The sequence below is a fragment of the Acanthochromis polyacanthus genome, chromosome 9 (genome assembly GCF_021347895.1).
Source record: "Acanthochromis polyacanthus isolate Apoly-LR-REF ecotype Palm Island chromosome 9, KAUST_Apoly_ChrSc, whole genome shotgun sequence".
NCBI lineage: Eukaryota > Metazoa > Chordata > Actinopteri > Pomacentridae > Acanthochromis > Acanthochromis polyacanthus.
The window spans coordinates 21,793,749-21,806,549 of record NC_067121.1 but is presented as its reverse complement, the minus strand read 5'-3'; the positions used below and the strand labels follow the sequence as shown (position 1 = coordinate 21,806,549).

Here is a 12,801-nt window from a genome sequence, read left to right as displayed (position 1 = left end):
TACAGAGGAACATTTCCAGCAACCATCACTCCTGTGTTCTAATGCTACATTGTGTTAGCTAGTGGTGTTGAAAGGCTAATTGATGATTATAAAACCCTTGTTAAATTATGTTAGCACATGAATAAAAGTGTGAGTTTTCATGGAAAACATGAAATAACCCCAAACTTTTGAATGGTAGTGTGTATGGTGCCTTGTGAAAGTATTCGGCCCCCTTGAACTTTTCAACCTTTCGCCACATTTCAGGCTTCAAACATAAAGATATAAAATTTTAATTTTTTGTCAAGAATCAACAACAAGTGGGACACAATTGTGAAGTGGAATGAAATTTATTGGATATTTTAAACTTTTTTAACAAATATAAACCTGAAAAGTGGGGCGTGCAATATTATTCGGCCCCCTTGCATTAATACTTTGTAGCGCCACCTTTTGCTGCAGTTACAGCTGCAAGTCGCTCGGAGTATGTCTCTATCAGTTTTGCACATCGAGAGACTGAAATTCTTGCCCATTCTTCCTTGCAAAACAGCTCGAGCTCAATGAGGTTGGATGGAGAGCGTTTGTGAACAGCAGTCTTCACCTCTGCCCACAGATTCTCGATTGGATTCAGGTCTGGACTTTGACTTGGCCATTCTAACACCTGGATACGTTTATTTGTCAACCATTCCATTGTAGATTTGGCTTTATGTTTTGGATCATTGTCCTGTTGGAAGATAAATCTCCGTCCCAGTCTCAGGTCTTTTGCAGACTCCAACAGGTTTTCTTCCAGAATGGTCCTGTATTTGGCTCCATTCATCTTCCCATCAATTTTAACCATCTTCCCTGTCCCTGCTGAAGAAAAGCAGGCCCAAACCATGAGGCTGCCACCACCATGTTTGACAGTGGGGATGGTGTGTTCAGGGTGATGAGCTGTGTTGCTTTTACGCCAAACATATCATTTTGCATTGTGGCCAAAAAGTTGGATTTTGGTTTCATCTGACCAGAGCACCTTCTTCCACGTTTGGTGTGTCTCCCAGGTGGCTTGTGGCAAACTTCAAACGAGACTTTTTATGGATATCTTTGAAAAATGGCTTTCTTCTTGCCACTCTTCCATAAAGGCCAGATTTGTGCAGTGTACGACTGATTGTTGTCCTATGGACAGACTCTCCCACCTCAGCTGTAGATCTCTGCAGTTCATCCAGAGTGATCATGGGCCTCTTGGCTGCATCTCTGATCAGTCTTCTCCTTGTTGGAGGTGAAAGTTTAGAGGGACGGCCGGGTCTTGGTAGATTTGCAGTGGTCTGATACTCCTTCCATTTCAATATGATTGCTTGCACAGTGCTCCTTGAGATGTTTAAAGCTTGGGAAATCTTTTTGTATCCAAATCCGGCTTTAAACTTCTCCACAACAGTATCTCGGACCTGCCTGGTGTGTTTCTTGGTCTTCATGATGCTCTCTGCACTTTAAACAGAACCCTGAGACTATCACAGAGCAGGTGCATTTATACGGAGACTTGATTACACACAGGTGGATTCTATTTATCATCATCAGTCATTTAGGACAACATTGGATCATTCAGAGATCCTCACTGAACTTCTGGAGTGAGTTTGCTGCACTGAAAGTAAAGGGGCCGAATAATATTGCACACCCCACTTTTCAGTTTTTTATTTGTTAAAAAAGTATAAAATTTCCAATAAATTTCATTCCACTTCACGATTGTGTCCCAATTGTTGTTGATTCTTGATAAAAAATTAAAATTTTATATCTTTATGTTTGAAGCCTGAAATGTGGTTGAAAAGTTCAAGGGGGCTGAATACTTTCACAAGGCACTCTATATGAATACCTCAGTGCACAGCAGAGAAAACCCAACCACACTGTTTGTTTTGCTTCTACATCACTTTGCCAGCTCTCTGATATTCTTGTAGATCTAAATCTGTTTTTATTTCTTTCTCTGTTTCAAATGGGTACATTTGTATTAAGCAATGATACATCGCTGTTACCATTTCAGTGTTTAATTAGTGCCGGATCTCCTCAAAGTACATCGCCTGGTCCAGGGTCTTGGACTTTTTCTTCCCACGTCAATTTTGTTCTCCACAAGCACATATTGAGCGGTAGGTTACATATGAATAGACCCTTATCTCAGGCAGCATTTATGCAAGGTCATTTGCAGCAGCTGCTGCACACATTTAATGGCGGCCATTGGTTGTTAAGGCCATCTTTTTCTCTGTTGTCTGGCAGATTTCTGCTGTGCGATTGTTTCATCTGTGAAGAAAAGATGGAAAAAGTTGAGTGTATGTGCACATCTGCTACCTCACAACGTAACAGAAAAAGAAGAATGTTGGCTGTTGTTTGTCACAGCCTTTCATATCAACATATTGCTTAAGGCCATGAAGTGTTTGCTTCATTTATTTTTTTCTGCAGGGTTAGTAGCTTAATAGAACAAAGCTTCGCCCGATACCTGCAGTGATTGCTCTAGCTGCCAAATTCACAGTCTTGTATACAAATATACCAGTTTGTGTTTCAGTAGAGATAACCGCACTCAAGCAAATGGTAGAGCTTTTTAATTTCTACCCTTATTAAGTGAGCAATTTAAAACCTTTTGGACAAACGGCATTCAGTTTGTCCTGGCACTAATAGAAATGTCTACAATATAGCGTAGATGAAAAATAGCCAGGACTGCAATAAAATAGTTGTTTCTTATTTCCATTATTAGCTATACACATCTAAACGACAGTAGACTTGAGGTTTACGTAGATTTTTTTTACTCAGTTACAACCATTGACTTTTTCTGTAGGTATAATAATTCAGATAGTGCTACAAATGTGCTTGTGCCAGTTTCTGAACATATATATGAAAACAAAGTGCTTAGAGGCTGGGATAGCAATAAAATATCACACTTCCAGTCTAATCGCTTGTTCAGCCTGTGTTATAGCATAGTCATTCCTGTACTGCGCTGTCCAGTACAGTGTTGCTTCTCTGCTCATTCTTTAACTTCTTGATATATGTGCTCTTAAATGTCAACCGCTTTAATGCCATGTTCAGCTCCTAACAGGGTAATCTGTTCTTTGAGGTGCTTGCCAAATCTGCATAACTTGGGCATCACAAAGAATGACTTACTGTAATTGCTCCTTTTAGCTCTGCATTACATTAGGGCGGTTTTGCTTTTCATCGGAATTTCTGCTGAACTGTAGTAATTATAGCACATTATCTAATATTCAACACTTAGAGTCACATGGTGAGAGTGACAACATCAATGCTGCACTGTGTTCACAATCGCTTGTCAAATTAGGGTAAACCTTTGTTCAGAGCAGTGGTTTGGTTCACAAAGTGGAGGCTGTGAGATGGACTCCAGGAAGCAAATGGAATTTAAAAACAATTAGAAATAGCCTCTTAAAAAATCCTGCATGCTGTATGTTCTTAGCATTACAATTTATACATAGAAGTTACTTTGATGGATTCTGCTATTAGTAACTATTGATTAATATGATGGTTGTTGAGCTGTTGTGTTCTTGTGTCCTGCTGTTGCGGTTGTGTTGGGATAGGTCTGTTAGTAGGTGTGTGCCGCTGCTGGCAATGTTTGTATGCTTCAGCACCCTCTGGGGACAGCCAGGGTCTCTGACACTATTATTTTGGGGGTCGGGTGCAGAAAAGTTTGGGAAACCCTGGTTGAGTGTTTTTGAAGCACATTTTGTTGACAGCAGACACAAAGCAAAGCAGGAGTGGTATAAATCACATTGTTTGTGAATATGCGTTTCGTATCTTCCTATCTAAACTATAACAATTACTGTGATTCAGTCAGTGAAACTGCTAAAAGCCTTTGTCTTTCCTCCTGCTATCAGGATTTCTGATTTCCGTTAACATTCCATGCAGGAGCTTTTAGTCACATTTCTGAAAACTGAACATTTTAATTTGCGTCGTACCTGATTCAACTTTTATGGATTCATACACAACACATGGGATTTAGAAAAACAGAAATCTTTTCCAATGAAAACATACAAGTACACTCATATATATGGAATAATAGAGTACAGATCTTAATTTTTATTTAGTACTGTATTTGGTTGGAACACCTTCCTTTAAGTAGAAAATTCAGCAAATCCAAACAAACTCCCCAGCGGTGTAAAGATTCATTAGGGCTCTCTGGCCTGAGAATATTGTTGCAACTTCAGTGTTAAATCATTATTTATCACGGAAAAACAGCTTGTACTGAATGTTGAATTTATAATAGCATGCTTTCTCAATCGTATCTGGACTAGTTCTTGGGACACAGTTGTTATATTTTGTCAGCTATGGCACAAGTCCATAGCCTTGTGGTGTTTGGGGCCTGGAAATTTTTCACAACATTAGCTGATAGTTAAAAGTTAAATTCAAAGGCCCCTTTAAAGAGAGTGCAGTGCCTCAAATATTACCCTTCCTTATTAATATTCACTGCATTACGCTGTGCATTCTACCATCCACTTGAAAGCCAATTACTGTTGAAAAGTCGACCACTCTCACCCTGCAATCTGCGACAACAGGCCTACCTGCTGGTATGAATTTTGAGTTTTAGTTAGCTATTGTTTACACAGGAAAATGTTACCAAAATGTAAAGAGAATGGAAATAAATGCAGTGTAAACAGTATTTGCATTCTGTCGCTGCACATGGAAATAGAATGCAAATTTATGTTACAATGACAATCTTTTATCAAGATGTAAATAAATGTTTGTATGTTTATTCCACTTAAGATTATTTAGTTGTTCATCGGATTCTGCTTTTTATTTAGGTTTGAAATCATTGTGCAGTAAATGTGAAACATATATGCACTATTGTCACTGGTTAAAGCTTTATTTTCATATAAATGGCTCGAGTTAGTAGGGGTGGGAATCTTTGACAATCTTGCTATTCGATTATTTTCTGGTGCCATGATTCCATTTATAATCACTTCTGGATTCAAAATGATCCTTGATTCAGTAAAAGAGAAAGTCGCACTGTATTTTGGCTCGTATTCTGATGCTGTACGCCAAACCACTGACTCCTGTCCTGTTCACTGAGCTGCAAGTGAAACATAACTGACAGTTAAGCTCAGTGGATTTGATGAGGGTCAGTCTTTGACTAACTAAAATCAGAGACATTTGTGTGTGTATTTATCTTTTTTATTTTTTTGAGGTTGCTAGCTGACGGCGTAAACTTTGAAATATCATCTTACAGTCTTCTGTCCATGTCAGATTTAGGAAATTAAAGTGGAATTTATTGGTGAACATCTCTGGCTTGTTGTTTCTGTGTAAAAGCAGAGGTTGGTGTGAGTATTCTTGGGTAAAGAAATGGGGGGGGAGTGGAGCCCTCCACTGTGCTATTGTTATCATTATGTATTTAGCAGTGGAGAAACGTCTCTCTCCTGCAGAAAAGCACTGCTAACTAAAACACTGCACAGATGCAGGGCTTTTGAAGCAGAGCTGACTATAGACTGGGTTATTTCCTTTGCTCCACTGTGGCTGGTTGAAGTTTTGTGAAGTGCTGCAGAGTGTGCTGGTCAGTTTGTTTCATTAGTTGATGCAGGGGTTCAGTGCTCTGCTCTACTACTCTGTGATGGAGTACAAAGTATTCAACTTCTTGTGACGTCAGATAATTTAATGACTTCATTACCACGTTGTTAAAGTCAAAATGCACCCTAACGTGTCCCTATTTATTATTATTTTTTAGATAAATATGTCCACACTGAACACCATCCGTCAGCTGCTAGTGCTTTCATATTTAACCTCCATCTTCAGCTCAGTGTTATCAACTGTCATCATTACTTCAGAATTGATTAACTGTTACGCAACATGAGAACCACAATATGTTTGTGAAATGATTTTTTTCACCCACTAGTAGAGGTTGGTTCATGACCTTTAACATCGTGGGCACATTAGTTCAGGTTATATTCAACCTCTATTACATCTGCCACGATCCACTAACAAAATCCAGCTCTTGGAGATGAACTCGGTGTGGGCTGTGTAGTGCGCAGTGCTCCCTGCATCTTTGTAATGTATATGTAATGTTTTCTTGTCACTGGACACTGGTATGTGCAAAGTAGCGGTATCATTCAGCCAAATTCATATTTGACATCTGTTTAAAGCAGTAAAATGAGTCCTTGGAGAAGTATTTGTAGTTTGTCAGGGTTTGTCAGCAACATTGACCTACCTGGCACTGTTTGTGGATGAGGACATATAATAACTCAGTGAGGGTCTCACGTGTTAAGTTTGCACAGCATCATCTATCACTGTTTTTTTTTTTTTAGCCCATTAATCATTACAAGTCATGACTGTGAATACAAAGGAGTGCAGCTGAGTTTTATACATTTTAAATTATGCAGAGAATAGCAAGCCTTGAGTCAAGCACAAACCACTTGCAAATTCAAACATCTTAGTCAAGCCAATGACATTTTGACTAGGAATAGCATTAGATTTATTTGAGGTGTCATGATGTTATGAATTATTAAAGTGGCTTTTAATGCTGTTTTGATTTTTGTGTGGACGGCTTTTATGAGACAAAGAAGGCAGCATCTTGTAGTATCTCAGACTAGTGAACACATTGTAAGTCTTAGCAGTCAGTCACTGTGAAAGTGGATTCAGAGCCACAATATTCTGTCACCTTAGACAGCATGTTACATTTCCCCTCGGAGAGCTTTTTTTTTTTCTTTCAAATTGCATCGTTGCTGTGACAATATATGGTTAACATTGCCTTTCTCAGTTTGCAGATGAGTTTTTTTTTTTTGTAGTTCTATATACATTGTGTACCTCTGTAGTATTGTGGCTAGTGGTTGTTATGGCCTCCGTGCTCGGTAACCAAGGCAGAATATTGATTTAATCCTTAAGGCCTGTGGTCATATGCTTGGCAGTTCACCTATTGTTATGATAATAAGTCATTCCCACCCAGCCAATGAGTGATAATCTTGTTTGGTCCTAGGAGAAATTAAAAGGTTTGTCAGAGTGGCGTGGTGAACTTTTAACCCCATCAAAATCGCCAGCTCCATTACTGATGAAGCCTCAAAATTTCACATAGTCCCACACAGCGAACCGAGGACTCCTTTGATCAGATTGAAATGCTTTTTTGGATTATGCCATTGCTCGGAACCACACAAAAGATTTATATTTTAAAAAATATATATCAAAAAATGGCAAATTGTAAGATGAGCTAATTAATCAATCATATTTAATAAGTAAGAAATTGTTTAACCAGATGATTTGGATTAATTCATGTTTTGTAATGAAACATTTCTTGTCATGACAAGGTTACAATGTGGACATTTCTGGAACATCGTTTAGCTCTGATTATGTAATAAACATGCAACCTGTAGCGTTCTTTGCGAGCAAACATGTTGATGGCAGAGGGGCTGTAGGAGCAGATTAGAGAATAATACCATAGCGAAGGTGGTGTCCAGATTGAGAGACTTCCCCTGTGAGCACAGACACACAAGCAAAGCAGCCATTCAGCAGTGGGATGGATCCTGACTACTAAAGAGGAAGAGGGAGAGAGAGGGAGGCTGAAAGAGAGAGACAGAGAGCGCAAGAAATGGGGGAGTGGTGGGAGAGAGAGAGAGAGAGAGGACGCGAGAAAGAGAGTGAAAGGCTCCACACGGCAGAATATAAATCTGTATGTTAACAGGACTAAAGCTTGGGGTCTTGAAGCGGCTTTAGTGGTTGTGCTGGTGGGGGGAAGCCATAGAGCATCAAGAGGTGGTCTTCCCTATTAACTGAGGATCTGTGCAAATAAGGAAGTGGAAGCCGCGGAATCTGTGAACGCCGGTTGTCAAGCACAGTGGTGGGCTGGTTGGAGGTCTCTGACCCCCTCATTTTCATTTCTGGAAGAAAAGAGAAGCGCAAAAGAGACACGAGAGAAAAAGGAAGGTGGCAGCGAGGGACCAGTGAGCCATTTCTCTCTTTATTACCTTCATTCACAAAACCATCGCATCCCATTATCACAGCGATGTAGAGGCATTCTCTCCGATTGGAGGAGGAAGGGTCCCATTGACTGCTGAGGCTTAGCACCTCTCTCCAAACGCTAGCCCTTTTCATTGCTGTCCCCCCTCCTCATCTCTCGCTTCTATCCTTACGTCTGCTGTTTTCTCTGTTCCCTCTTTTTCTTGTCCCTTGTATTCTTGCTCCTTTTCACACCACTCAGGAATCAGGCGGCATTGCGTTTTGGTTGAAGTGGGTGTTTCTGTCATTGTGTTTGGTGCCGCTACAAAGGACAGCTGAGCAGGGAGTGTGAGAGACAGCTTTGGAGATAATAAAACAGCAGCCTGAAAGAAAAAGGGGGGACCTGGGACTAAAGAAACAGCTGACAACCAATGGAATGCGAACTGTGATGAAAAGAAAACTGTTACAGAGACTGACAACCATTTTAAGGTAGCTATTTATTGAGACCATAACCACTTCTGGAGGGAATAAAGAAGCAGTGTACGAAACAAACACTGCTGGCTGGATTCTCCTATTCCTGTTGCTAAGCAAAGTCTCTAACCTGAAGTTCTTGGAGAGACGGTACTGAGCATCACTCTACAGCCATGAAAGGAAGCTCAGAGGAAAGCATTGAAAGCGTCAGGCCCTCCAACCTGCAAGCTTTCGCTAACATTTCCACCCTACATGGCATGAGTCACATATTCGCCTATGGGCACATGACATTCCGTCGATTTCTTTGGACTCTCTCGTTTCTGGGTTCACTAAGCTTATTGATGCTGGTCTGCATGGATCGAGTGTCATATTATCTGGAGTACCCTCACGTCACCAAGCTGGACGAAGTGGCGGCAACAAACCTCACCTTCCCAGCAGTTACCTTCTGTAACCTCAATGAGTTCCGCTTCTCCAAAATCACCAGAAATGACCTCTATCATGTGGGAGAGCTGCTGGCCCTCCTCAACAATCACTACCAAATAGCCAACCCACACTTGGCTGAGCCCGAGGTACTGGCTGCCCTAAAGGATAAGGCAAACTTCCAGAACTTCAAGCCCAAACTGTTCAACATGACTGATTTCTATAACCGAACTGGTCATGACATCAATGACATGCTGCTGCAGTGCACCTTCCGAGGAGAGGATTGCTACCCGGTGAACTTCACCACAGTAAGTAGCCATGCTCTTATCTGGATGTGCTGTAATTCTGCACAGTATGTCTGCTGTTCTATTTCCTGCCACATCTGACAGTCTGCCGCACTCTTTTATGTTCAATGAGCTTCGACTCAGTTTCAGTGTGACTGGCGCAATTCATTTGAAACAGACGTCTGACTTCAATGCATTTGCTCCTGGAAGATAGAGCAGTGTTGATGCTGTGGTTGTTACTTCTAAAGTGGTCTGAATGCTTAGTAAAGCTGTTATTGTCGGTGCTGAATTGTGTTCTACAGCTGATGCTTTTTCGAAGAGCAAATAATGTGTACAACTTGTGATAAGGTCCTGAGGTGAAATGCTGCCATTACTTGCTCAGTCATCTCTGAAGACAGCATGACTTCCAAGAATACAGAAAACATTTTACGAGGTGCTGCACTGAGGTCAGATAGAAGGTTCAAGTCTTAAAAATCTGACAGATGCTTTTCCTAAACTGTTCAATTTGAGGTTCGTAGCTGAATATTGCCTTGTTCTGAAGTCCACTGTGTCTGTTATCATGATTTCCACGTGTTGTTTGTTTTGACTGTTCACGTATTCATCAGTGCTTCTCCAAATAATTTCTCAAACACTGTATTGTAACACATTTAGTGTCTCACAAAGATTATTTTAGAAATCATTCAGAAAAAGGTGCTATGGGGTTCAGCAAGCATTTCTACTCTGTGCTTTGATTTATTCCACTCTCCATTTGGCAATCGCGCATAACTCTTGATTCACTGTGCAACATGAAGTTCACTAAAATGTAAAGCGCTTCCCTTTGGTTATGTGTTATCAGTAATCCATTTGAAGATATTTTTGTGATTGATGGTACATAACTAGTTCATGACGAGAGAGAACCAAAAAGGCATTTAAAATAGGCATTGTAACATCATGTGGGCCCCACAATTGTTTCATCAGTGAATTAAAAGTAGTGGAATAAATTAGTTAAAGAAGAGCCCTTCATCTAGGTCATGTGAAATAATGTATCTCCAGAGATTTGAACACACCCAAGTACTGCAGCTGCACCATAATATACACAGTGAAATGTGGCTGCATATTCTTACTGAGTGGCATTTACAGTAAATGACTGTTTAACTGCTTTTTTTTTTTTTTTTTACTGTAGTTATCTGAAATTTGTGTGTAATCTGATTATTCTATAAACATTTTCCATGTAATGCAAAATGTGTTCTCCACTTTTGCTTTTATCTAATCTAGGAAGACAAGTTTAAGTTTAATCAGGCTGTTTAATTACTATTGGCCCATTTTATTTGAGTGAAATACAGACCCAGCTAAGCTCCCCTTGGCTCAGCCTGGACTGTAAACAAGAATGCTGCAAATTGGCCGCTGAATATATATATAAAAAAATAAAGATTCAGTCTAGAGATAGGCATTGTTGCAATATTGCTTGTTTTTGTTTCACTTCCGATCCTTCTTTTAGCATTTTATTTTATTATTCTCAATGTGTCTGTCTCTTATCCCATCTCTGAAAGTGGAGGTTTGATAGAGTAACACCTAACTTACTTATCTCTCAATTGAGCCTATCCACTCTCAAAAATACGATCGCTTATCTACGTTGTATCTTTAATCAACCCTGAAAGAAATCCCCCCAGATGGCCAGTTTTTAAGTGACTGACTCTGCAATCTTCAGAGCTGATCAAAGCTCCTCTCTGCTGTAGGAGGAGATAGAGCGCTAATTTAATATTGCTTTTCAGTCTTATTTCTTTTCAATTTGTGTCTCAAATATTGCACATCGGGAACGTCTTCATTTACATGTTTGTTTCCAAGCAGCACTCAAGAGTGTCTTGAGAAACAAACCATTCAGGGGAAGCTAATTGCTGTTGTATTGCTTGATTGGAAATACTTGCAGTGTCAAATGAGCTGGTAGAAAAATTTAATGGATATGCTGCATGTTGACTTGTTGTTGTCGGGTAAATATAGTGGTCCAGAGACCTGTGAACTTTTTCCTGTCCAGTAATTACACTGAGATTCAGATTTGTGCAGTCTTGTTGATACTCAGAGTGGTTAAAGTAGTGCCACACCACGCTGCATTATGCTCTCAGTGGGCAGAAATGTGTTTGTCAGGACTTGGATGAGTGCCAGTACGCCATACCCATCTAGCAGAGTGTTTGGTGCTATATCTGATAATAATCTCACACGAGTAACTGCAAACACTGCTGCTTGCTCGCTAATGGAGTAACGGAGTTCATAACCTGCCTTGGTGGGGAAAAAACACTTCCAGCATGGTGTTTATCAGAAATCTTGAGCAGAAAGCACAAATTCAAGATATGCTCCTAAAATAGAAGTTTGTATTTGGTTGACTTTATCTGTGAATATGTATGTCGAGTTGCTTCCTTATCCACACCCAAAATCACTATTCACTGGCAGTATACTGATATTTAGATGACTGCTACAGGAAATTTTCAATTATTCAAATTCCCTCACAGACATGTTGAGAGGAAGATTTACAATGCAAAGGACTGTGGGAGTGATGAGCTTTGACCTTGAATAAATGAAGGAAGAATTCCATTAAGCCTGGGTTATGATGCAGTTGGGAAACAAAGCATACAAAATGTTTTGCATTGTAATGGATGGATGGGCAAGGGGAGAATGGCAATTTGTTTTTCAAAAGCCATTGACCACTTTAATCTGTCCTGTTGATTTTATGAAGCATATGTTCCCAATTTCACAACAAAGTTTGATTGTTCTTGTTGCCCATCCACGACCCAAAGTGGAGCAGCTTTTCTACGACTGCTTGGTTGAAATCTAATAAAGCTGCTTGAACTTGTCAAGACATGACAGTTACGAAGGAAGCATAGTTGCTTCTGAAGCTTGACAGCTGAAAGGTGTCGCACCTTTCCAGACAGTGTTGGATTGGAGGTGTCTGAGTGGGACATTGTTGGTAACTCTCCAAGGTGGACAATGAAAAGTCACACACATTTCATGCTCACTGATCAGTTGTGCAGATAGGAAAGCACATCCAGGAACTGTACTTCTCATTCTAGTGCTCCTTGTTCTACTATTTGTGTCACTTTTCATGCAAATAATCCAATACAGCACTATCAATGGGAGATCATCTGAAAGCGTACGCTGTTATCCCCAGTTTTGAAACCATATTGCATCTCTTTGACTCCTTGAGGGTTGACGTTTCATTCAATATGACTCTTACCAGCACAGTCAGAATTTACATCATAAGTGCTGTTTTTAAGAAAGCCGGACTGGGCCCTTAGGTCAGGCTTCATTTTTAAAATCCAATTCTTTAAGGGCAGTTTTTACTTCTTTTGAATATCGTGATTCATATGAGTATATTCTGTAACCTTGATTCTTACATTACACAGTGAGGTGAAGCTTGAGAGTGATGCAACACATTTAGCAAAAACATGAAATGTAAATATCTGCTTCCAACCTCATGTGAACCAAATTAAATTTGACTTTTTGCCACCAGCAAAAATCCATCTGAAAAGTTTAATTCAACACGCTAGGAATTATATTTTTTGTAGAACAGATTCATATTTTTAGGACTTAATTGAGTTGAAATGGCTGTTTTCAAGAAAATGACCTCCACCAATATGTACTTGCTGACTCGCTGTGACTCTGAAAATTGTGTGACTAACGCTGTGTAAATGGCACCTCAGTCAATGATAGAGTGCAGCTAGTGAACCAGAGGTTTATTATCATAATCTGATGGTGTGGATGTAGTGCCTCATTCTTTAGTCTTGACAGGTCATGACATGTCCCT

General features: G+C 40.0%; 1 protein-coding gene across 2 annotated transcripts in view; it reads left to right on the top strand.

The window, feature by feature from the left end:
* The first annotated feature begins 7,388 nt into the window (after positions 1 to 7,388).
* asic1c (acid-sensing (proton-gated) ion channel 1c) overlaps positions 7,389 to 12,801 on the top strand; it is a 108,011-nt gene continuing 102,598 nt past the window's right edge. The window contains exon 1 of one of the 2 annotated variants that reach the window (XM_022194467.2): positions 7,389 to 9,050. In XM_022194467.2, the coding sequence (XP_022050159.1) occupies positions 8,496 to 9,050 (555 nt within the window). In that variant the 5' untranslated portion in view covers positions 7,389 to 8,495. The remainder of the gene's footprint in view (positions 9,051 to 12,801) is intronic. The other variant, XM_022194466.2, reaches the window with a different exon arrangement.